At 44.7% G+C, this 24,959-nt stretch overlaps 4 protein-coding genes, 1 long non-coding RNA gene and 1 pseudogene across 6 annotated transcripts; 3 read left to right on the top strand and 3 right to left on the bottom strand.

Annotated features, from left to right (window-relative positions):
- Positions 1–273: 273 nt before the first annotated feature.
- Positions 274–1,866, bottom strand: LOC114680591 (uncharacterized). Its single transcript, NM_001369831.1, has 2 exons — positions 1,620–1,866; positions 274–1,546 (listed from the first exon to the last, which is right to left on the bottom strand). The coding sequence occupies exon 2, from the start codon at positions 1,526–1,528 to the stop codon at positions 389–391; it is 1,140 nt and encodes a 379-aa protein (NP_001356760.1). The 5' UTR covers positions 1,529–1,546; positions 1,620–1,866; the 3' UTR covers positions 274–388.
- LOC100501033 (uncharacterized) lies at positions 1,856–5,323 on the bottom strand. 2 transcript variants are annotated; one of them, NM_001401912.1, is made up of 9 exons: positions 5,207–5,323; positions 4,530–4,671; positions 4,165–4,432; positions 3,782–3,844; positions 3,374–3,413; positions 2,684–2,748; positions 2,422–2,538; positions 2,228–2,356; positions 1,856–2,134 (listed from the first exon to the last, which is right to left on the bottom strand). In NM_001401912.1, exons 2-9 carry the CDS (start codon positions 4,598–4,600, stop codon positions 2,081–2,083), a joined length of 807 nt encoding a protein of 268 aa, NP_001388841.1. In that variant the 5' UTR covers positions 4,601–4,671; positions 5,207–5,323; the 3' UTR covers positions 1,856–2,080. The 2 variants fall into 2 exon arrangements, with proteins under 2 accessions (NP_001388841.1, NP_001182809.1); NM_001195880.2 differs by having other exon boundaries at positions 1,916–2,134; positions 5,207–5,311.
- A 201-nt stretch (positions 5,324–5,524) lies between these two features.
- On the top strand, positions 5,525–6,490 carry LOC103629665 (uncharacterized). The gene is made up of 2 exons (NM_001401913.1): positions 5,525–5,861; positions 5,950–6,490. The coding sequence occupies exons 1-2, from the start codon at positions 5,622–5,624 to the stop codon at positions 6,292–6,294; spliced, it is 585 nt and encodes a 194-aa protein (NP_001388842.1). The 5' UTR covers positions 5,525–5,621; the 3' UTR covers positions 6,295–6,490.
- Positions 6,491–9,814: 3,324 nt separating this feature from the next.
- On the bottom strand, positions 9,815–11,989 carry LOC103631238 (uncharacterized; annotated as a pseudogene).
- A 3,383-nt stretch (positions 11,990–15,372) lies between these two features.
- Positions 15,373–15,971, top strand: LOC103629663 (uncharacterized). The gene is made up of 2 exons (XR_554558.2): positions 15,373–15,479; positions 15,564–15,971. It is a non-coding gene; the product is annotated as an uncharacterized lncRNA (long non-coding RNA).
- Positions 15,972–16,424: 453 nt separating this feature from the next.
- Positions 16,425–20,153, top strand: LOC100282354 (uncharacterized). Its single transcript, NM_001371851.1, has 8 exons — positions 16,425–16,733; positions 17,474–17,532; positions 17,640–17,714; positions 17,814–17,930; positions 18,119–18,189; positions 18,433–18,733; positions 18,929–19,218; positions 19,814–20,153. The coding sequence occupies exons 1-8, from the start codon at positions 16,652–16,654 to the stop codon at positions 19,866–19,868; spliced, it is 1,050 nt and encodes a 349-aa protein (NP_001358780.1). The 5' UTR covers positions 16,425–16,651; the 3' UTR covers positions 19,869–20,153.
- The last annotated feature ends 4,806 nt before the right edge of the window (positions 20,154–24,959 follow it).

Below are 24,959 nucleotides of genomic sequence, written 5' to 3'. Positions count from 1 at the left end.
AGCATAACAGCAAGCAAGATGGTCAGGATCCCAGTTTGTAAAAGTTGCTTCAGGAAACAGGAAGCCTTGTCACTGCCGTTGTTTTTGGAGCTTCTGCAGGTAGAATCATGCATATATCAAGGCCTAAAGAACAAAAGGAAGGCCTGGAGAAATAATCATGCATATATCAAGGCCTGCCTCATCAGAAGTGCAATCCTACTTCTACCTGCCTTGTAGGCTCAGGACTTCACATGCATTCAGGTCATCCAACTCAGCCATCCATACACGAAAGAATAGTGCCAAAACCGGAGCAAATTATTTATTTATTTTTACTGAATCAATATTAACTAAAAGAGTAGCAGGAAGCTATATTAACTAAAAGAGTAGAATATAATGTAATGGGCTAATACTAAAACGGAGGTACATTAATCCAGTATGGTTCTGTGTGCACGACCTTAGATTCTAGCTGGTCGTGAACCTGGACAGTCTCCATGGACTGCTCCTGGACATCATAGATGTATAGATCCCTGTCGCCAAGTAAGAAGTCTAAGAAGAAATAGAGGGTGCTGCCTTTCAGGTTATTGGTGCTTGCAGAGCACCAAGTTGCCATGTTGGTGCCGGTCAAGAGAAAAGCCCTGTCACCGATATCATCCACCCGGTGCCAGGCCACGGTTTCCTCGCCGCAGGAGTCCTCCATCTTGAAGATTCGAGCGGCACTGACGTTGGTGGGATCAAAACCGACATAGAAGACGCAGACGGCAAAAAGCTCGTCCATGGACTCTACCAAGTGGATGGAGCAGATGCCGTCAGGAAACTTGATGCCGAACTCTGGGGAGACATCAAACTCGTGGAACTCTGCGGTGGGAGGGTGGCCATGATCGGACGGGAAATCTAAGTCAACGACGCACATCTTGTTTTGGTGCGATTCCATGAAGCAAAAATGCAGCTTCCCTTTAAGCGCGGCGACGCTTCCGATGACTTTCTTGGTGGGCGTAGAGGGGGTGCGGAACTCATCGAGGAACTCGTAATCGCCAATGTCGTAGGTGTGCTGTCCCCACCTCCGGTCAGCCCCGCCATTGACACGGCAGAACCACATGAGAGGATCGGCGACGTCGAGGAGCACCACGGCGCAGTCCGGGTGGGCGGCGGAGTTGTGGGTGAGCAGGCACTTGCAGTTGGTGGGGATGTAGTGGTCGTCGTGTATGGGTGGGAGGGTGATGGTCTCCCCGGTGAGCGGATGCCACATGGAGGCCTCCGACGTCACTTGTCCAAGGATGACCAGCCAGCCTTGAGGCGTGCTGAAGAAGTTGCCCTCCATGGCCTGAGGCCTGCTGTCGTGCGTGTAGACGATGCTCCGCTCAGGCAGGCTGTACATGAGCATCTTTGCGGCAGCGGTAGGAGTAGAGCCTGCTGGATGAACAACGGCGGGATCCTCGTACTCGTAGACGAGTAAGGGAACAGAGGAGAGGACCTGCGGTGGTGACTGGATGCTAGTCCTCCTGCCGCCGCGGCCATTGCTGCGGCCGGCGTTCAATAGCATGCCCACCATGATGGTAGGTTGTACCTGCTGCCATGATTCAAATTGCAAGCGTAACTATAAAATCTAAGCAAAACAGGTATGTAGATTGGGGATAGCTCACCAGCAAGATGTCGTCGAATCGATTCGTGGGAGGCAGAGGTGCTACAGCTAATGGATCTCTAATCTTGAGACGCAGAGGTGCTACAGCTAGACGCCGATTGGCTCGCTTTTATATTGTCCTCCTCCGCCGGATCGGATGGGAGGAGTTCCGCTCGAATCGGGGAATTGCACGCCCCGCCCAAACAACCACGCACAAAATCAGGAGGCGATTTCTGCGCGTCCTCTGATGCGGGCTCAGTTGGGCCGACGCCGCCATTAACTGCTGTCGGCTATTTGCCTGGTGATGTTTTACAAATTCAGAGAAATCATCGGTCTGTTTTACAAACTACGGTGCGGCAACCTCGCAAGTGACAATTCTATCATGTTACATATTTGTTTCTGAAAACTCGACTACAGCAAGCAAGACGGTCAGGATCCCAGTTTGTAACATACTTGAGGAAAAAAAACAAAAAGGAAGTCCTGTCACTGCCGTGGCTTTTGGAGCTTCTGCAGGAAGACCTTTGATCTTATATCCGCCTACAAAGAATAAAAGAAAGGCCAGTCTTATTGGCGCCTCAAGAAATAAATGATGCATATACCAAAGGTCTGCTTCTTCAGACCTACCCATACCTGCCTTGTAGGCTCAGGAACACGGTATCTACAGCAAGATTTCACTATCGCCGTGGCTGAATCAAGTGAGATGCGATGCCCAACTGAGACGTAGATTGGCTTCGACGAACCAGGGCAGGAGCGCACCGCCTGGCACAAATGAACTACTCAGTTCTACCGGCGAAGTCGTTTAGGTCTGGTGTGGAATCTCTTACCATGCCCCATTTTGTCCCAGACTGTCCAGTCAACAAAACCAGTTCCCTGTTGCAGTTCTCTTTTGATCCGAGCAGTCTTCTAACTTCTGATTGGTTAAGGCCATCTACGTGATGTAGCTACGCAGTTGAAACGTTGGGATTAGTCTTCTCTGAAAGAAGGGGAACACTGAGAAATTGAATTCGGTGACAATATTCTCAACAGCTGGATATTTATAGATCTACTTGTGAGTTGAAACTGCACTACTGCAGTGAAGTAACCTACATTTTTTCCAACTCCAACAGTAGGAATGTCTGCAAGAACGCCGAGATGACAAGCTAAACCAAAACCTGCTGGATGCATAAGCTAGAGGGTGTGACCCGACGACATATATTAAAAAAAATAATGTAAGGAAGATATAAAGAACATATTATGTTGATTTTACATTCCTGAAGCTTTGTGGGTTATTTTATATGCATACCAGACAAGATGAACCATATCACCAAGTCTTTTTGCTGAGGGTTCACACAGCTATGAGGCATTCTTTTTCTCAAAATAGCATAGAAACAGAAAATGCTCCATTTTCAATGGATACTAATAGCAACAGCCTAGCATAGTTGAGAAAGATTGTCTATTTCACCAGATCTTTCCAATAAGGATTCATATATTGAGGCAGTTTTCTGTTTTCTCTCAATATACCAAATCTTCTGAAGCAACAGAGAAACTATTCTAAAATGAGCACAGGTTTCCTTACCAAAAAAAACTAAGGTTCTTATGAAATCCAATAACATGATGCACATATCATAGATTATTTTACAATCTATCTATAAAATCTAAGTTTACATGTACAAAATGCCAACATTGTCAACTAAAGCATTAAACTAGCTGTCTAGCTATATGCAACAAGTTAGCTACTTGAAACCATTACTGTAAAAATGAGACTGCCAGTATCAGCAAGCGATTAATGTGTTTTACCTCGCGGATGGAGCAATCCATTTCCATCAACCATGAGCAACTGCAGCAGGGCAGAATGGTAAAACCTTAGAAAAGGCAAGGGCAAATACAGTTAAAAGATATATTGATTCAGAAGATGTTATAACCTATGGTGATTATGCAAGACATCTCATAAACTAAAATGATTTGTAGTCATGAAATGTAATCGCTTGAACAGTATAATTCTTCAAATGTGTAGCTCCAGTAGTCAGTGAGTGTATTTACATGATAATAAAGAACAGCATATGCCTTGTTTAATTTCCTATTGGCCCCTTATGCAACCTGAACATTTTAGAAAGTGATGGTATGGTATCACTTACAAGTTACAATTGAAATGCACATGATTTTTTTCCACTAAATTTCTTGTTGCAGCAACCGAATGAATTTTACCTGAGGGCAGAAATGAGGTGCATTGATCTTCACCTTTTCCAAGAGTCCAAGAAGAACTGGAGCCTGTAATGATAGATAGTTTGGTTTGCTTGTTCAACATACATGTTGGTACAGTTTAACAATAACATGAAATTATATATCATACATTTTTATCAGGCAACACAAAAGAAAGAATTTTTGAAAGACATGCACCTATCTCAAGATCTATGATTTTGGATTGATCATACTAGAATCCATTGGCTCTAGACTTTAGAGGCAGTAAGAACGAACAGTTAGCAACAGGGCATGTCACACTTCTTGCAGCAAAGGTAACAACTTAATTATTGGTTGAAAGACAGCAATTTTTCTATGAAAACAATTGCACGCCCAAAAATGCATAATACCTCTCTGAATGCAAGAAAACCAGGAATATATGGCACTTGCAGTCGGACAACATTGAACTCTTCATGGACAACTTCTAAAGTATCGACATTGAGGACTACCACCGCGGCACATGCTGTGGATGGGTCTTCCTTCAAGAAGCTGATGTCAGTCCCACCAATATACTTCAGTTTGCACCACTCAGGTTCATCTAAACCTGAGCCCACCGAAGGTAAACTCCAGGCAAATTCATCTTCAAGAATAAGTTTACTCTTGAGCATGTCTTGTGTTCTGTATGGCCAAACACCAGCAACAGATATGAGTCAACTCCTCTTGGCAGATCGAAGAGATGACTACAAACAGGTGGTAGAAGGGGACCAAGGCATACTTGATCCATTCTTGTTTCTGCAGCACTAAGTCATGATCATCTCCTTCTTGATACCCTTGAGCATCATCCATTCCTATTGTACTCCTCAAAGACAGCTAATTCTCGGTGGTTCTGAACCCTCCAGAGAAGATGACAGACCTAGCTGTCAACGAAATGTAGAAAGCGCAATTCAGCAATAGGACCCATAAGATGCAGATTGATGTTCAAAATAATGAGTAGCATTGTGGCAGGCTCTCGGTGCAGTGATTAAGAGCTCATCGTGCCCCCAACCCCCCACCCCACCCACTCTTTGGACGTTTCCCCTAGGGTCAATGGCTGAGCTGGTTAATTTTCACACCTAGGGCTACCATCAAAGTACACCAACACCTTGTCAAATACCACTCCCACACGGCCACACCGGGTCTAATACAGATAGATAACAAAACTAGCTCATAAATGCATAAGTTTAGATGATATCTCAATTCCATGCTTAAATCCACAGCATGCTTGATGAAAACATGGAAGTGGTAAAACAATGCCTAATTAATGAAGGTTTCGGTTCGCCACTTCGCCATCGCCTTTCATATCTTCATCAAAAATAGAATTTATGTCTTGGTCCTCTTCACTCTGCAAGTGACATGAGATTTCTCGATTGGGGAATTTAACATTGAAATAGAGATTAGGGTTCGGGAATTTACCTTGCCGCTCTCTGGGGACTGAACTTGGGCCTCGCTTGCTGTTGCTATCGGCTTGTCGCGACCGCGTGCCGGCTACCGGCCCGCGGGCGACCACCCTGCTGCTGTGTGCGCGTGCTGGAGTTTTTTGCTATTATGATTCACCCGTCGGACGGCTTCGCTCTCTTGGTATCCCGCAGCGCGCCATCGACAGTTTGGGATGCCCGTGTGCCAGCACTCGCCGCATTGGTACCATTGCCGGTGAAGACTCCATTAACAGCATACGCCGGCTCCTAACAGCGCACGCCGACAGTAAAAAGACATCGCTACCCTCACATTCATTACTCAGCTCCCCGCTCCCCTCGACGTTCGAACAAACCCTAACTTCTCCCTGTTTTTGTCCACCGCCGCCGCCATTGAATGCAGCTTCAGCACTGCAATGGCGTTTCAGGGGAAGAATCGCCAGGTCCTCGAGGTCGATCCGGCGGACGATCCTACAGCTGAGGTGGCCACCGCCTTCGATCGTCTCTCCGTTTCGCCCATCCCCAATCCGTCTGCATCTGCCGCCGTCGTTCAGGTCTGTTCTCCTTACGCCCTCAACAACAGTGGTACCCAGCAGCCTCAGTCGTCGTCCACTCGTGATGCCACCATGGTTCCTTTACCTCCTGCAAGTGTGCTGGTAACAACATCTTTCAACTATATTGGTTCATCTCTGGGATTTTTTGATTGTGTGTAGTAGTAATCGGTTATATAATTTTGTTTTGCAGTCTTACCGGTACCAAGAGGTCCTTAATTGCCTTCACGACGCCATTAACGAGATGCAACAAGTTTCAATGAATTTGAAGTCACTGGCCACTGACCATCTTGTTAGTCAACCTGATTCCGGTGAAGAATTGCTAGTGAACCAATTAATGTGGCGTGTACATGAGCTTGCGCAATCACTTGATAAAGCATCAATTCGTTATCAACTTGTGCACGACAATTCTTCGCCACCCTTGTCGGAGTATTGCTACAACGATGATTCAGATTCAGACCATGAACCTGACTTGATGAGGCATTGGTCACTGGAAGATGTTAGCTGGGAAGAGATTCTGGATCGTCAAATGAAGTAGATTTTCGGGGTTAGTGTTTAGGCACTACATGATGAAGTATGTGTTGGGTTATGATCAAGTATTTGTGTGCTATGATGAATTATGTATGTGTGTGGCTAGACATTAACTTAGTCTGTTGTTATGTAAGGCCTTGGCAGACCTGAGCCATCTATGTATAACTTTGTTGCTGTTATCTATGGAAGACTATGGTATCCTATTGTCTGCATTTTGGCCGAACTGATGGTGTTGTCTGTATTTTTATACTGGTGCCTTTTGGCCGAAATGAAGGTGTTGTCTGCATTTTTAAACAGGGACTGCACCATTTTTAAACATTGTGCCCAGGTTCATACACTGAAGGACATAGTTCATACACTGAAGAACATAGTTCATACACTTGGGCATACACTAAAGAACATAGTTCATACACTTGGGCATACACTAAAGAACATAGTTCATACACTTGGGCATACACTGAAGCGACTCCACTGAACCACATAGTTCATGGAGGCGATGAAGGGCCGACCTCCAAGTCTGCAGTTTTCTTCTTCGGTGTAATCTTGCGTATAACTCTTCTAATAATTCTTGGAGGCGATGAAGGGCCGACCTCCAAGTCTGCACTGGGGATGTAGTCTGAACTGACTGTTTGTTGAATTGACTCAGTCCCAATCACCATATCTGACAGGATGTTTGGTTGGACTAATTCTTTGGGAAACCATTGTTTTGTGGAATTCTTCCTTGGTTTGCGTTTTCTACACAAAAACAATGAAAACATGTTAGTATAAGTAACATATAAAACAGATTACTAAGGTTAAGCTTGTGGCTTGCCTCTTTTTAGTTCCATTTAGGGGGCATTTTGGGCTTGCTTTTCTGTGGCCTAATTGACCACAATTTGGACACTTGATTTTTCCTCTTAGTATCTTCCTTTCAGTGTCATTTTCATTGCTGGAGGGTTTCTTCTTTGCACTTCCACCTTCGAGACAACTTTTAATTCTATTCTTCCTTTGACGACCAACAGGACCTGTCACAAACTAAAATTCGCTCTTCTGGTATAGAATCCCCACAATGTACCACAACTATTTCATCATCAACATCATCGGATCTGCCACGAACATTAAATGCTCTAGATCTACAAGCATCTTGCCTTGCACTTGTTTCGCGATTATCTTCATCCAATAATCCCAACCTGTCATACAACACTAGCTCTGAAGCAACATCCTGTGCTCCTTCTTCTTCCCAATTTTCCTCAACTTGTATGGTGCCCCAATCAATTGCTACATCCTACAACAAATGAAAGGAACAACTACATGCAGTTAGAAAACATGTTCAAATACATCTGAAATCTACAAAACACTGAAGCCACAACTGATATCTACAAAACACTGAAGCCACAAACTTACATCTGAAATAACATCAATTGATGAATTAGCAAAGAAATGATCTGCTGGTGGAGGAAGCAGCCTGAGCATAGAAGCATCGGCTCGGATCTCATGGTGCTCGGCTGCGCTACCGAGTGCTCCTGCTGGACCAGAGTGAATGGATGTCGACGAGGGGGGTGCGAATGAGTCTTCATCCATGGAGGCACGGCGACTACTAAGCCTCTTCCTCCTCTCGCGACCGGCGAGTCTAGCCCCTCATCCGCTCCTCAATGTCGGTCACCGAACGGTGAGGAGGAAACTGGAGCGGGGCGCGAGGCGCAGAGTCACGGGCGAGAAGAGGACGAAGACAGGGGTAAATTAGTCCGATGGAGCACAGTTCAAATGGGCCCGCACTGTTAGGAGCCGGCATACACTGTTAATGGAGTCTTCACCGGCAATGGTACCAATGCGGCGAGTGCTGGCACACGAGCATCCCAAACTGGGGATAGAGCGCTGCGGGATACCAAGAGAGCGAAGCCGTCCGACGGGAGGATCATAATCCCAAAAAACTCCGCGTGCTGACAGCAGCTAGCGGCCGACGCCCCGGCTGCACGCCTACAACTTGAGTACTTGACGACCAGCAGTAGCCCGGCCGCGAGCGGGGGGACGACTGACTGCTCAGATTAGATGCTTCACCGCAAGATGCCCTTGTCCGATGTAACGGCGACTATGGAGCCGCGAGCCCGGGACAAGAAAGAAGAGCGAGAGAGGCGGCTGTGGTGACGTGGTAACGCACTAACGCATGAGACTGTGGCATGTTTGGGACAAATTTAGCTCTTTTACATAACATAACTTCTTAGATGTAATGATTTAACTAAATTCTACCGAAATTAATTATCAATTAATTACTTCTATTATGAATAATGATTTCTTTTAAGTTTTATCTTTTCGTTCTAAAAGAAAATGTCATTATAATAATCAGATATCAAAACATCTAATAATAAATTAAACCACTGTTTAGACTATAATATTTGTATTGTTATGAATTATATACCACTTATTAATTCTATGTTAAGAAAAACTTCTATTATCTATTTAGTGGGTTTAAATGAACCTATGATTATAAACTTCTAGATAAATTCTAAAATTTATCGTAAACAAAATTAACTATGATATTACTTATCTAGTGTTTTTATTACCAACATGTGTCTACCAATTTTGTCATACTTCATTCCAATCCCAAATTCTAAAGAAATCGTAAACCAATATCATGTCTAATAATAATTCACTAATTCATCGCATATATACCAAAAATCAATAGTTCACATACGCATAAATTCTGAATCACAACATTCTCATATTACAATACAATAATTACAAAATTCATAAACTAATTCAAAACATGCTTTGAAAAATAAATCAAAATTTTGGGTTGTCTTCAACCTTGGACGAACAGACGGCGGTGAGGCATGGGGGCACAGTGCGGGGCACGACGCGGTCGACAGCGGACTGCAAGGGCTCCGGCGTGGCTAGGCTCGGCGGGGCTCGGACAGGGCTTGGGCACGGCTCCGGCGACCGAACCACGAACGGCGAGGGCACGGCGGCGAGCTCCGGCGACGAGCTCACGACAAGGGGAGGAAGAGGACGGAGGGGGCTCGCATGCAGGGGAGGGAGAGGAACAGGGGCTCAACCGGCCTTTATTAGGGATGTCAATTTTACCCACAGGTTCTGGTATCCAACGGATATCCGATCCGATGAGTTTGGATTCGGGCACGGAATTTGACCCGCGGGGCTCGCCCATACCCGACCCGCGATAAAATCGGGTCGGGTATGGGTTTTATCTCCTACCCGCGGGTATCCGGTGGATGCCCGAAACTAATGAAACTATTTTTTAGCTTACTAAAAAACGGCCCAACGGCTCATGCTCCATCGTTCATCTAACCAAGCGCAAAATCCACTCCCCTGATCCCCTACTTAGGGGCGGCTACAGCTCCCAGGTAATGTCCACACCCAATCTCCCACCCCTACGAGCCCAGCTCCCACCTCCTAGTCTCCTCGAGACCACCATGTTATCCCACTAGTCACCGACCACATGCCTGGATGTCCCACATGCTAGGAGTTCCGCTCCACTGCTCTATGCATCGACGTAGGCGTGGACCCCGACACGACGGCATCGGTACTAGCCCTCATCGTGGCAGCGTGGGTGCTGGCCTCGTCTCGGCTGTGCGGGCATGTCCCCTGGCGTGGGTGCGGGCCCCTGGTATGGTGGCATAGGCGTTGACCCTCGATGCAGCAATGCAGGTGTGTCCCTTGACGCAGACAGCAAGCTACCGAGACAGCAGGCAACATCACCGAAGCAAGGAAGCTTTGAGCTTCGGAAAAAACTTCAGGTAAGAGAACATGATTCTTTATGTTTGTATCCTCAACCTATTACAATGCGTCATGTACTAAATTTTAACCAGAAATACAGATCGAATGGCAAAATTCATAGGTAGCATGTGTATGAAATCACTATGATAATTAATTTTAGATGGATCAACGTGCTTGTGTTACTACTATTATTTCTATATGAGTTTATTTGTCTAAAGTATAAAGTCTAAACGCTATGTACTCATATATTACTTGCTTCTGTAACAGTAATCAGATTTATTATGTCTTGTTTTTTCGTTCTACCTTGTCATTTGTCAACCATGTGTTTTATTTGTGTGGAGTGTAATTATATCCGTGGGTATCCGATACCCGCCCGATACCCGATGGGTATGGACACGGGTACTAAATTCTACCCGCGGGTATAGTCGCAGGCGAATATGAGTAATACCCGTGGGTATTGTCGCGGGCAGATATTTACTATACCCGATCCGAACTCGACCCATTGTCATCCCTAGCCTTTATAGGGAGGGAGAGGGGAGAGGGGGAGAAAATCCTCCCTGGCGGCGGCGGCTTGATGGGCCTCGGCTGGACCGTTTGGCCTGGCCGAGCGCTAGGGTTTGGTTTTCATTTTTTCTTTTTATTTAAAAAATACAAATATATTTTTAAATAACTCTAAAAATAATAATAACTATTCCAAAATTATTTATAACTCAAATATTTATTTTTGGATCAATATTTCTATATTAATTAATTGGATTTTCCATATGAAAGAAAATTCTACTAAACATCCAAAGATCAAATATGAGCAAACAAAACTACTCTAAATGCGAATAAATATCAAACACTTGAATGAAAATTTCATTACCATTTTTACCATTAATAACTAATTGCATTATTTTTAGTTGATGGTTTTTATAGTGTTACATAGGCTCCAGGACAAGGGATCTTATCCCCGACACCCCTCTCTAGGTGCTCTCGATCCTACGGTCAGATGCAAAATCCACTCTGATGGTTCGTCTAACCCCCTTGCCAGGCTTCACCTCGTTCGACCCCGGACGTGGTGTACGAGGTCATCCGATAGCGGATTCACCTGGACGAGCTTCTCCATATCTGGGCTTGGAGATCCGATCCCCGATATTTCTCTCTAATCCTCATGCAATCAAACAAACCCTAAGCGAACAAAGACACTTACGGGTGAAACCATGGATACCCACTGATAATAATCTTCATTATATTTACATGAGGAGTGTTTATAGAATACTCACATATACATATGCAAGATAATTGTATTTAATTTAGCTAGGTGACCAAGTAAGTTCTAGACAAAACACTTTGAACCAGTACTCTAAAATCAAACATCTGAATCTTGTATTGCATACACCAGATTTAAGCAAACAAGACTTGATTCTCTTGGCCACACACCAGCTAACCAAGCAAACATAACCATGGCGCCGTTTGGTTCAGCTTCTGGGGGGATTCTGGCCGCCAGAAGCTGAAGCGGCTACCAAACGCGCAGCTTCTCCTGCCGCTTCTCCGCGCCGCGCTTGGATGAGAAGTCGCCCGCCTACGCGACGCCAGAAGCGGGGCTCAGATCGCTTCCGCGGAAAGCCAACCTCATTTCGCTAGGGTTTCGCAAGCGCGCCCGTCACGCGTCCCCGTCCCAACTCGCCGCCGCAGCTCTCCTCCCCATCGCATCTCCCGCAACCGCCCTCATTCGCGACGCCCGCGGCGGCGTTCGTGTCCCCCATCGCATCTCCCGCCGCCGCGCTCGTCGTCTTCGCAGAGGTAAGCTTTCTTCCTCTCATCCATGGCGAACTTGACTTGTAGCTCCTCCGCCGTGTCGGTGATTCGATGCATTCGTGACCCTTCCGTTCTCTAGGGGTGTGACCGCGGCTCCGCAACCTCTTCGACAAATCCCACAGGCATCTTGAAGTCGCGACTCGTCCCGCCATCTCATCTTTCGTCTTCCCAGGTATGTTCGTCTCCTCCATCCCGCCCCTCTCCTCGTTTGGATATCTCTCGTATGTACTGATTACGGCCCCTGTATTGACTCGTAGCAACGTGATGAACATATGGTGTTCAACGATTGTTGGTTACGGTTTAGGGGAAAACATTGAACTCTGTGTTCCCTTATAATTTGTTTATGTGGTACTTGAACCCTATTTTTGTTTGTTAGCAGCCGGCCCAATAATACATTTCAATAAGTGCATTCTAGTTCATTCACACCATGTCAAGTTTTTTTGTACATCAGAACGGATTACCATCGACGTACTAACGTTTTTGTTCTTCAGATTTCCCCATCAACTCGGGTTATTCGTCTGAGGATCCAAGATCAACTTCAGGCAAGGTAATGTGAATCTCACAATTCTTGTTCTGGGTGAACGGGATACCATATATGTGTTATAGCATCAGTGTATTTGGTCATGCTTTCTTTGAACGCTTGTCCATGTACTGATTAAGGATTACGTTCACGTTATTGGGTAATCCATACAGTGTGTTAGTACTCTTATTACTACACACGTGCCTATTAAATTGTGGTACTTGTCCCCTACTTTGTTAGCAGCCAAGGCACAGGACATGTGACCACGCCAAATTTTTGTAGATACTCCCCATGTCTGGTATACTAACGACCTAATAAATCCACATCAGATGGATTCAGCAGACTCCATAGCCGACAAGGCAATTGGAAGGATGCAAGAGATTTCGGACAAGATATTTTCCGTAGCGAGGGAAACAATCCGTCCTGGACGCGGGTTGACCTCATTTGATGCTACCAAACTTCGTGTAGCTTTGGAGGAGATAGCTTGCATGCTGGAGCAAGACTCTCTGGTGTTGCAAGAGCATTTGGACATCGTGAACAACGTAAACATCCCGGTTGACAGCAGCTATGAACCTTCTACCTTGTCGTCACCACCCCCATCTGACGACGACCTTACTCCACATTGGGACTTTGCGGAGCATTTCCAAAACTTTTGGGGTGTTGAATATGACTCCGATCAGATGCCTTCGTTTAGTGACAATGATGTTTAAGGTAGAAGGGAGTGAACCTTGGAGTTAGGTGTTTGAATAACAGGGATGAAGTCCATGTGCTTTTGTGTACTAAGGGCGTAGGGAAACAGGGAATCAGTTACTTTTTTTGGTTAATGGGATGCTGTAAATGTGTTCCCTGTCATTTTGTGTCCAGTACCAGTTTATTTAAGGTTGTCGTTGTGTAATTAAGCAAATTGGAATCTTAGTACTTATGGTATTATCTTAACATAACATTAGTATTTATGGTATTATGTGAACATAATATGGCCAGTATATTCTTCATCTTATTTGTTGTTTTTAATCCGATACCACTACTACGTATGTTGAAAACTATATACTTGTTATGCACTAGATGGAGAAGTCCGGCAAAGTGATTGCAAAGTGGGATAGTAGAGCAACAAAAATTTACACAGAAATTTGTGTAGAAGAGGTCAATGCTCGGAACAGGCCACAACAATTTCTAAATGCAGAAGGGTATGCTAACCTCATAAGGAAGTTTAAGGAACGCACTGGTCGCACTTACACCAGGGATCAAATGAAGAATAGGTGGGATTCGTTGAAGAGAATGTTCACCCAGTGGAAAACTCTTAATGAGAGGGCTACAGGTCTTGGTCGAGACCCTCATACTGGTTCAATCAGTGCGCCAGATGAGTGGTGGGCCAAGCAAAATGAAGTAAGTTCCTATTTTGTTTCGTAGACTAACATTAGTATTGGCCATCTAAAAGTAGGAACTACGAATTGGTGCAGGCAATGCCAGGTTGTATTATGTTCAAAACAGCCCCCCTAGAGAATGAGGACGAGCTAAAGGTTATGTTTGGACCCATTGTCTGCACAAATGAAAGAACCCTGGTTCCTGGCGTGGAGGATGCTAATTCATCTTCTGATGATCATTTGGAATACACTTTAGGTGGGGGTGAAAACAGCACACCTGACCCCTGCACAAATGCTACTGGGAAGCGTAAGATGCGCCATGATTCCCCAAAACCAAAGAAGAAAAAAGATTCGAGGGAAGAGTACATGAAAAGACTTGTGGAGGCTTTTGAGTCCCGCTCATTGACCACAAACAAGTCCATTACCTCTTCTGACAATGACCCGGTTCGATTAGAGATTAAAAAGCAGTTGCTACAAGTCAAGGAAGATGGATCACCTGAAGGGAGCGAACTACATTTGTTTGCGACGCATCTTCTGATTCATAAGAAGTATAGAGATGTTTTTGCAAACTTGGAGACAAAAGAAGGAAGAATCGCTTGGCTTCGCAATGCTTACGAGTTAGAAACTAAAAAGAGCACTTAGCTGGTGGACGTCCGACAACAGAGTCGTACATGTTTACTATTATCGTTGGTTGTGTTTTTCATCAGGCATGTCGTTTCATTAGATGTTAAAAAAGTCCACCTACATGCTGCTGGTCGGACAACTGAGGCTTATATGTTCAGTATGTTAGTTGTGTCTGCTTAATGAGTCATGTCGTGTCAGTTTTCGTTAGTATCATTTTCGCTTTCAAACAATTTTCCACAAATTCGAGTTCAACATGTATCAGAATAATCAGAGTTGTAACTTTGTGAACTATGTGAATCTGTGAACTTTTCATATGCCTGTAAACTGTTCGGCTTCTTTAATATGTGTTTTACAAACTGTGGTTGCATATGAAATTGTGGCTCTTGGTTGTCTCCATGCAGATGTGTGACCCTTATGAACACACATATGATGATGAAATGGATGCACACACATCTGATGATGAAATGGATGCACACACATCTAATGACGAAACAGATGGAGAAATGCTTGTTGCTCTTTATGCTGTTGACATTTGGGGCAGGCATTTCAGTCGGGCTCCTAGAAGAACATTGGTCGAATCTGGTATTCAATGGGTTCAAAGAACGTTGGAGATTAGTAACGACTGTTTTGACATGTTTCGGATGCGAAGAACTGTTTTTCGACGATTGCATGACACGTTGGTACAAAATTATGGGCTGCTTCCAAGCAGGGGTGTCAGTACTATGGAAGCTCTTGGCATATTCTTGTGGGCATGCGGGGGTCCACAATCGTTTAGGCAGATCAGAAATAAATTTGGTCACTCATTGGAAACAATTAGCCACAAGTATAGTGATGTCCTTAATGCACTTTATAAGATGTCATCTGACACAATCAAGCCAAAAGACCCACATTTTGTCGAGATTCATCATCGTTTGCGAGAGGCGAGGTTTTGGCCACACTTCAAGGATTGCATAGGCGCAATAGATGGTAGTCACTTCCCAGCGGCAGTCCCGGCTTCAGAACAAGCGAAATATATTGGCCGACACGGTTACACGTCGCAGAATGTAATGACCGTATGTGACTTCGATATGAGGTTCACATTTGTGGTGACAGGATGGCCAGGTTCCGTACATGACACAAGAGTACTACAGGATACTTTAATAACTTATGCGGACAGGTTCCCCCATCCACCGGAAGGTATATAAATATTTTGTTGATTAGTATAATACAGTACTATTTTATGTCATATGTACGTAACATTTGTATTTTGAGTTTGTGCAGGTAAATACTATCTTGTCGATTCGGGTTATCCAAATAGAAAGGGGTACCTTGCACCTTATAAGGGTCAGAAGTACCACATTACGGAATGGCAAAATGCGAGGCAACCTATTGGGAGTAAAGAAGTTTTCAACTATGCGCACTCATCCCTACGAAATGTTATTGAGCGATCATTTGGGGTGCTAAAAATGAAGTGGAGAATTCTATTAAGTCTCCCTTCATTTTCGCTTGAGAAACAATCGAAGATAATTATTGCATGTATGACACTGCATAACTTCATTAGAGATAGTGCTCTACACGATAGAGATTTTGATGAAGTAGGACCTAATAGCCTAAGTCATGATCTACCTGCAGGTGAGAGTAGTACTAGCACATCTGATGAGTTAGACATGAGTGATTTTCGAGATGCAATTGCAAATGCATTAGTGTCGTAGTTAACTTAGTGCAATTGTAACGGTACTTATGATGTAATCAACTCCACTAATTAGTTTGTAATGAACTTTATCTGCGTTATGGGTTTCATTTTATCGTTTGTTCGAACAGAATCTGCAATTTGAGAATCTGTATCCAAACACGTAGATTCTGACGAACAGCTTTTCTGCACAGCTGGCGAACCAAACACCTAAATTCTAACCACCAGCTTTTCCCAACAGCCAGCTTTTCCCCACAGCCAGCTTTTCAGATAAGCTGGCCAGAAAAAAGCCGAACCAAACACGCCCCATATCTTCTAGAAGAAGAATCGAGCGCATAACTTGGGCCTGCTCGCGGTTGGCCCCATGTCCACCCCCCACCCCCCAAACTGTCGACGCCGACTCGACACGAACCCAACCGGCCAACCACCTCCCCTGCTGGTCAGAACTCCGCAAGTCCGCATCAATTCGCACTCCCAGCTTCCTTTACCTTCGCAGCAAGCAAGCCGGTAGCAGCAAGCTAGATCGCGGGGAAGCGACTCGCCTCCACCATCGGCGCTGCTCCGGCGCGGAGAAGCGTCCTCTCGCGGCGGCTGGGAAGACCAGTCTCCGCCAGTCCCGGCGGCTGCTTCCGTGAGGTGCCCTTGGCTCCTGGGCGACGGGCTCGTGGCGGCCGGCGAGATGAACAGCCATGCGGCCGGAACAAGCAACGGGGGACCCGGGGATGCGGCCGCAGCCAGGAGGAACACCAGGATGCCCAAGTGTGAGATCTCGCGCCGAATCTATCCCGTGTGCTCCCCGTATGGCCGTATTGGCAGTTCTCCCGTTTGTTTCTGGCTAAGGCAAGGGACGGCGCGATAATACATGCTGGGGTTAGTGGTTTGCTGTTGATTTGGCCCCCTTTGGGTTTGTAGATGCTGCTAGCTTATGCTCTCCTTTGGCGTTCATATTTTTGTTGCCATGTTGTTAATCGTGGGAGCTTGCGTATTAGTGACTGTAGCAAGTTCAATTCAGAAGAAAAAATATAGACTAGTTAGCACATGATGGTATTATTTACATACTGATTATTGCTAGTTCAATTCAGTACTCAAACAGTAAATCTAGTTATTTCAGTGCATGATAGATTCGTTTTCTTATTGATCATAGGTAGTTCAATACAGAAGAGAAACCATCAATCCAGGTGTTATATGATGGTATTATTTCGTTAGTGATATCCTGTCATATTAAGTACAGAAGGAAACCTGTCAGTCTAGTTGATACACAACAGTATAAGTTTCTTAGTGGTGTAGCTAGTTCAGTAAAGATGAAAAGCGTCAAACTAGTTGTGGAATGGTGGTATTGTTTAGTTGTTTACAGTACATGTGTTTGGACTTTGGACACTGGGTTCCAATGACATTATGAGGTCAGAAATTGTGATCACCTGCTTGACAAATGCTAAGACTGTGATGTGACTTGCATTTGCGGATTGCAAACCTATTCTTACTCAGAAATTCTTGTGTACAGATTCCAAGTTCACACAGCAGGAGTTGCCAGCTTGCAAGCCGATTCTTACTCCAAAATGGGTAGGCTTACGGGTTGTGAAGATTATGATGCTGCTGGTTTTGGAGATTTAGGAAGGTAACATCGGACAAGGTCACAAATGTTTTGAGCTTTAACATATGTTTTGTAGGTTGTCTCTGTTTTCTTCATCGTCGGGGTCATCTTTGTTCCCATTGGTGTTGTTTCACTGCTAGCTGCGAGAGATGTATGCTGCCTTTTGTCTTGTGGCTTCAGTTTTAAGATAGATGTTGTGAGTTGTGGTAGTCTCATATTATTTCTGTTTATACATGTTGACTGATTGCAGGTTGTTGAGATTATTGATCGGTATGATGAGGCATGTGTGCCAGGCAACATGACTGAGAACAAGCTTGCTTACATCCAGAATGAGACCTTATCCAAAGAGTGCATAAGGAATCTTACGGTGATAAGCTTAGACTTATTTACTGTTTGGAATACTACGTGGCATAGGAAAAGCAACAGTGCAATTAAACAGTTTCTTTAAATGACTATAAAGTTTGAACAAACTTGCAGTTGTAACATACATGATACATTTTCTATCACATTTAACACAATTTTCTTTGCTGAAAATTTGAATTAATTTCTTTCCAGGTTACAAAGGATATGAAGCAGCCTATTTTTGTGTATTATGAACTTGGTAACTTCTACCAGAACCATAGGAGGTATGCTGTTTTTTAAGATTTGCACTTTTGCAGGCAACCATTTGAATCTTTATTTCTCTTGCAACAAATGACAGCTATGATATATCGATTTCCTGATATGATGAATTATCATTTGCAATTGTGATGCTATTTTAATTGGAAAACATGATACAACAACTTAACTGCTAGATGTTATCTTACCACCAAAGAAAAACAAGTGAACAGTCTTGCATTGGAGATTTACCGTGCACTTCTCTGATTCAGGTATGTAAAGAGCCGAAACGATGCACAGCTAAGAGATGCTAGTAAAGCTAACCAGACATCCGCTTGTGAACCTGAGAAGACCACAGCTAATGGGCAACCAATTGTTCCTTGCGGCCTCATTGCTTGGAGCTTGTTTAATGATACATATAATTTCACTCGTGGTAATGAGAACTTGACAGTGGACAAGAAAGATATTTCCTGGAAGAGCGATAGGGAACATAAATTTGGTAAAGATGTCTATCCGAGCAACTTCCAGAATGGCGCACTTAAAGGTGGAGCAACACTTGACCCAAAGATCCCGGTATGTGAATTTTTATTCTGTACCATCTTATTGTGTCATATGCTTTTATAGGGAGACTATTGTTCATTGTAGTATACATCTGCAACATCATAATTTCAGCTAATATCCATTGATTTCTTGTTCATGTGGAAAAAAACTGTATGGGTAAGGAATATTTGTGGCAGTTATTCATGTCATTTAAGTGTTATGTGACAGTTGAGTGAGCAAGAGGATCTCATCGTTTGGATGCGGACTGCAGCACTTCCTACATTCAGAAAGTTATATGGGAGAATATACATTGACCTCAAGGAGAATGACACAATAACAGTGACATTGAATAACAACTACAATACATATAGCTTCGGTGGCAAGAAAAAGCTGGTCCTCTCCACTGCAACTTGGCTTGGGGGGAAGAACGATTTTCTTGGCTTTGCATACCTTATAGTTGGCGGGCTCTGCATTTTCCTGGCATTTGCATTCACCTTGCTGTACTTCGTAAAACCAAGGTTAGTGACTTTTGACTGTATGTTGCAATTGCTTGGAAATTAGCCTTGTGCTGGATTTAGTCCATGAACCTGCTATATATATGCGTATTCTATCAACTGTGATAGCCGTACTGTGAATGTGATGCTTGCTGTGAAGTAATCCGGGTTTAGCCTATCAAGTTTATAGAAAACCTGTAGTAAAGTATTCTGATTATGCCTGGTGCAACCCATTTTATCTCAGCATCTTTTATGTCAATTAAAGGTTGAGGCGTCCCTGTGGCTTTAGGTTGTATTGAACACATTTCACAGCACACCACTTTGGCCCTTTTGTTGAAAGTACTTCCATAGGAGCACTTTCTATAAATTTTGGACTAGAACCAGACAACCAGCTGTTCTGTTTTACTTTGCTGACTTTGGTCCTTCACGCTGTTAATTTGCTTATCATGGTATATTGTGTTGCCTATGTTATGCACTGTGTCCTGGCATGGTCAACGCTTGTACCATAAGAATGATTGTTTTAGGGCTTCTCTGTGCTTGTTAAAATGTCTGTCTATCATTATATTTCATTGACACCCTACACGAGTGGAAATGCTAATCCAGTCTGTGCCTTCTGCAGGAAACTGGGAGACCACAACTACTTATCCTGGAACAGACGCCATGCAGGACGCTAAGATGTTTTGGAACCCCAAGTGTCCTAACTACTTAAGTGCAACTTGTATGAAATGAAATGCCCTGAACCAGAAATCTCGTTGGGCACAGACTGGATCAGACTAGAACTTCATGTACATTTTTTTACAAAGGGTCTAGGTGGCTACGTGATTTTGTTTCTTTTGTTCTATAGAGCTGCATGTAGCAGTGATCATGAGAATACATATTGATGTCTAATGGCTTGCTTCGTGGTACGTGCACTCTGAGGGCCTGTTCGGTCCAGTGGATTTGAGCATTCGGAACGACTCCTAGCTGGATTGTTTGTCTAATTTATATAAGGTTTGATCGGTTGGAACGATTTTTAGTGAAATCCGGCGTAAACGAACATGCCACAAACGGTTTCCTCTAATAGTGTTTTGTGTAATGTCCGCAATGGGGGAATATTACAAACTTCTGTATAAATTGACCACTGTATGATGTTTGTTTGTATACTACGATTTCTCTACTACTTATTAATGCGGTAAGGGGTAGACTGCCATTCTCATTCTCTGTTCTGCCTTTTCGATTCCCCATCCCCACACAGTCTATTCTCTGTTCTGCCTTTCCGATGTTCGGTACGATTTCTCTACTACTTATTAAGGCGGTAAGGGGTAGGCATTCTCATGTTCGGTCACCATTCTCTGTTTCCTTTCTCATTCTCCCCTCCCCACAAAGTTTATTCTCATTCCTACGTACATCTCATGCCTAGCTAAAATTAAATTAAAAAAACAAGACTCAAGGGGCTCCCCACAAAGTTTATTCTCATTCCCACGTACATCTCATACCTAGCTAAAATTAAATTAAAAAACAAGACTCAAGGGGATTCAAACCCACAACCCCTCAAGTAAATGTGCTCGTAGCTACCACTGTGTTTATGTTTACATCTATTATATTAAAAACATATACTACATCTCTCCCGAAGCCTACCTGCTACCCTTGCACAATGTGTAGTAGTAGATAAGTATCACCGAGATTATTAAATTATATTTTTGGATTGAGGGAGTAGTATTTAAAGAAGAGCCTTGCATGCAATTTCTTTTGTTTGAATAATGTTTTCAACTTAAATTCTTTTTTTTTGCATGTGTGACATTTATTCTCCGTAATATTTTTCCATGGATCTGACTTATAAGTCATTTTCATAAACCAATGCCAAAGATGAATCCATGTTTCTTACTTGGAAACCCCGAACAAACACCACTAGCACGAGGCACTTGCATTGGCGTTGCTCATCGACGACGAGAAGAAACTTGGCGACTGCCAGTTCGACCTCTGGAAGCAGTCCTACGTGGCCCATGCGCCGCTGTGTATGGCAAGCTCCGGCGCAGCCGCCGCTTGGACGTGGTCCAGAGCGGCTGCACCGCGCTATCCATCGTCAAACATGGGGACCTCATGGTCGTCGCCAATGCCGACGACTCTCGGGTTGTTCTGGGCACCGCAACCGACAACGGCGCCATCATGCCGTCCAGCTCATCATCCACCTGAAGCTCAATCTGCCACGTAAGTCGCTACTGACCGGCCATGAATTCTTGTGCGCTGGGATGACGACCATTGTTGCTGTTGTGTGAGTGTCCTCGAACAAAATGTATGTAGACGAGTAGCACATTCGGTGGTGCAACGATCAGGTGTACTACCTCGCTGATGAGCCCAGGGTGCACTTCATTTGGCAGCCCAGCCAAGAGTCATCGGTACTCACCATGTCGCGCGCGTTCGACGACTACTATATCAAGGATTGGAGGTGAGCAGAGGAGGACCGACAACAATGACCACTCGTCATCGTCGGGGTAGCTTTTGTGCCGGCTTGCCTTTAATTCTCTTCGCAAACACACACTTGAATTTTTTGTTTAAGCTAGCGTGTATGGTGGTGCGTGCCTGATGACTAATGATGTACGATGGAACTTCTACCGGCAGGTGTGGCACGTGCTCTCCAATGATGAGACCATGCAAATCATGACATATATCGAAGTCTGCATGATACTGATGGTTGCAATGTAGTAGTGAAACAACTAAATTAAAATAACAAAATTTATGTATGGCTAGGATCACAAATGGATTATGAAATATTTTCTTATAACAATATAAGACATATTTTGTATATAAGTTATCATGGTATTATATGTTCCCGTTGCAACGCACGGGTACTCACCTAGTTATAGTATACGAGTTGAAAATGCTCAAGAGTAGACAAATGAACTAGTCTAAAGTTTCTTATAACAATTAAATGGATATCTCATTTCATCCCTTGTGCCTAGATTCTTTACTATTCTGTAACAAAAGTTGCATGTTGTGGAGTTGAAAATGTTGGCATTGTCATGACTAAAGTATACCATAGTATTTCAAAAATCGTGCTTTTCAAAAACTTTGTTCCCAAACAGGACCTTTGGATGCGTTTGATTGCAATGACAGGACGGGACGAGATGAGACGATCCCTCAAATAAGGTTGTTTGGTTCATGGTCAAGTACTGGGACATGACTATCTTAGTGTTGTCCCAGTTATACTTCAAAATTGGAGGGACGTGAGAGTACGCCAGGGGACGTCCCTATCCTGTCTGTCCCGCAACCAAACACACCCATAGGTTCTAACTTGGTTCTAACCTTATGAGACATTAGGTTCCAACCCTGTTCTATCTAGTTCTAACCCTATGAGACTTTGACCCTACGAGGCCTTGAAGTTCCAACCCCGCTCACTAGCGGATTCGACGGCTTTGCCGAGTGCCTGAAGCACTCGGCAAAGCCTTAAAAACACTCGGCAGAATCTTTGCCGAGTGTCGCACTCAGCAAAGAGGGCTCGGCACACAGTGCACCGGTAAAGCCTTCTTTGCCGAGTACTTTTTTTCGGACACTCGACACAGACTTTGCCGAGTGCCAGGAAGTACTCGGCAAAAAAAGCAGCCGTCACGGCGCCGGGTGACGGAGACGGTGCCTTTGCCGAGTGTCTTTGGTGACACTCGGCAAAGACGTTACCTTTGCCGAGTGTCTGCTGGCCAGCACTCGGCAAAGAATCCGTCAGCGGGGTCCCCATGTCAGGTTCTTTGTCGAGTGCTTTGTATGACACTCAGCAAAGCGAGCTTCTTTGCTGAGTGCCAGAGCCACTGCACTCGGCGAAGAACCTATACCGGTGCCCAGGTCTTGGTTCTTTGCCGAGTGCTATGGCCCTGACACTCGGCAAAGCCCCTCTTTGCCGAGTGTAACACTCGGCAAAGTGACCAGTACACACCTTTTTATTTGTTTTTCCTATTCCATCCAAACAAACAAAAGATACATCACAGATATCACATATATACATCACATATATCATCACAGACATAAATATCCAACACAAACATTAATATACAAGTTCTCAACACAAACAATATCAACACGAGTTCAGAAGTATCAACACATAAGTTTCAAGCTCTGACATAAGTATTCAACATAAGTTTTGTAGTCTGAACACTAAAAACATAACTCTCATTGAGGTGGGCGGTTGGACTGGTGCTGCGTTGGGCTGGGCACTTCATGAGGGTTGTTGGATGCCGCCCCAGATTGGCCCTGCACACAGAGAAGAGATTGCATGTGTTATACCAGATGCATTACCAACATCTAAATACAATTTTGATACTCACAGGAGTATGGAACAGAGCGGGGTCAACTGCAGGGAACAATGGAGGTGGCAAAGCGAAACCCTGTGCGGCGCCAAACCTCTGCATGCATTGAAACATCTCTGCCATCCTCTGATGATCTGCCTCGCGAGCCACCCGCTCCGCCTCCCGCTCCGCCATCATCCTCGCCTCCATCTCTTCTAGTTGGGTCTGTAATATTACAAGCCAACGTTATAGTAACTCAAAGAGAAGGTATATAACTCAAGTAAGGACGAGTTACAGAAGCACTAACCTCGAGTTGCTGTATGCGATGCTGTGAGCTGTCGTGCCGAGGTCGTATGGCTGGACTCGAGCCCGTGCTCCTTGCTCGCACCTGAGATAGAGTGGGAGTGGAGGACGAGTCGATTGCCCCGCTGGCAATCTAGTACCGCCCATGTCTCTTGCCTCCTCCGACCCTCATGAGCACATCAGGGTCGATCTGCTCGGTGCTCGAATCATATTCTGGGCCATGAACCTCCTGCGCCATGGCGATGACGGCGAGGTTGGTGTAGGCCTCGGGCCTGTCATCCGGGTTGTAGGTGACGTCGGACGTCGCCTTGCCCTTATGGGCCATAGCATAGGCCGAGAAGATGGAGCAATGCCGGCCACCATGTGACGCCGACTGCAAGAAAACCAACGAGATAGTTAGAAATAATATCTAATCCAGTGCTATATACCTAAATAAAAAAGAGGGCTTACCCATGCTTCTGTATATTGGCCTAGGCTCCGGATGCCTTGGTGGTGGGAGGGACCTTGCATCATCATACGTCGTTCCCGGCTAGCGTTGTGCGTCTTGTCCCACTCAGGCGAGCACTACCTATCCACCATCTGCTCCCAGCACAGAGGATGTGCGGCGCACCAATGTGGAATCATCTACAAAGTAAACACGTAAAGTGCATATGAGAAGATAAAATAAAATTCATGCATGGAGTAATGGTAACAAACATGCATGACTTTACCTGCAGGTACTGGTCCCTGGTCAACGACGTGGTTCGGGCTTGCTGCTTGGTCACCTTCTCCCCAAGGACGGAGCCATGGTAGCTGACGATGGCCTGGATTTGGGCCTTATAGTGCATGTCCACGACGAGCTTCTTACAGCTCGTGGTGACCACCACATCTGCCCTAGCCTCGTATCCAGCCTCGCATCTGAAGAAATCCTGCATACAAAAACGATGTATCCATACATTATTTCAAGATTTTGTAACGAATGCGACATATTTTACATTATACTAAGACTTACCCACAGCTCTTGCTTCACCCGTTCCGTCTTGTTATTGAATTCTCGGCCGTCCCGGTCTACTGCATCGGGGGCAACGGTGTAGTGGTCGAAGGTGTAGGGTGGGCCCGTCCCTCCGACGTACTCAACCAGTTTAGGGAAGTGTTCCCTGCACAGCATGACGAGGATGCCATTGGGGAGGCGACGATGACCCCCAACATAATCCACAACCGTCCAAGACC

The sequence above is a fragment of the Zea mays genome, chromosome 6, assembly GCF_902167145.1.
Source record: "Zea mays cultivar B73 chromosome 6, Zm-B73-REFERENCE-NAM-5.0, whole genome shotgun sequence".
In the NCBI taxonomy this organism is placed as follows: domain Eukaryota; kingdom Viridiplantae; phylum Streptophyta; class Magnoliopsida; order Poales; family Poaceae; genus Zea; species Zea mays.
This window is presented reverse-complemented; position numbering and strand designations above follow the sequence as displayed.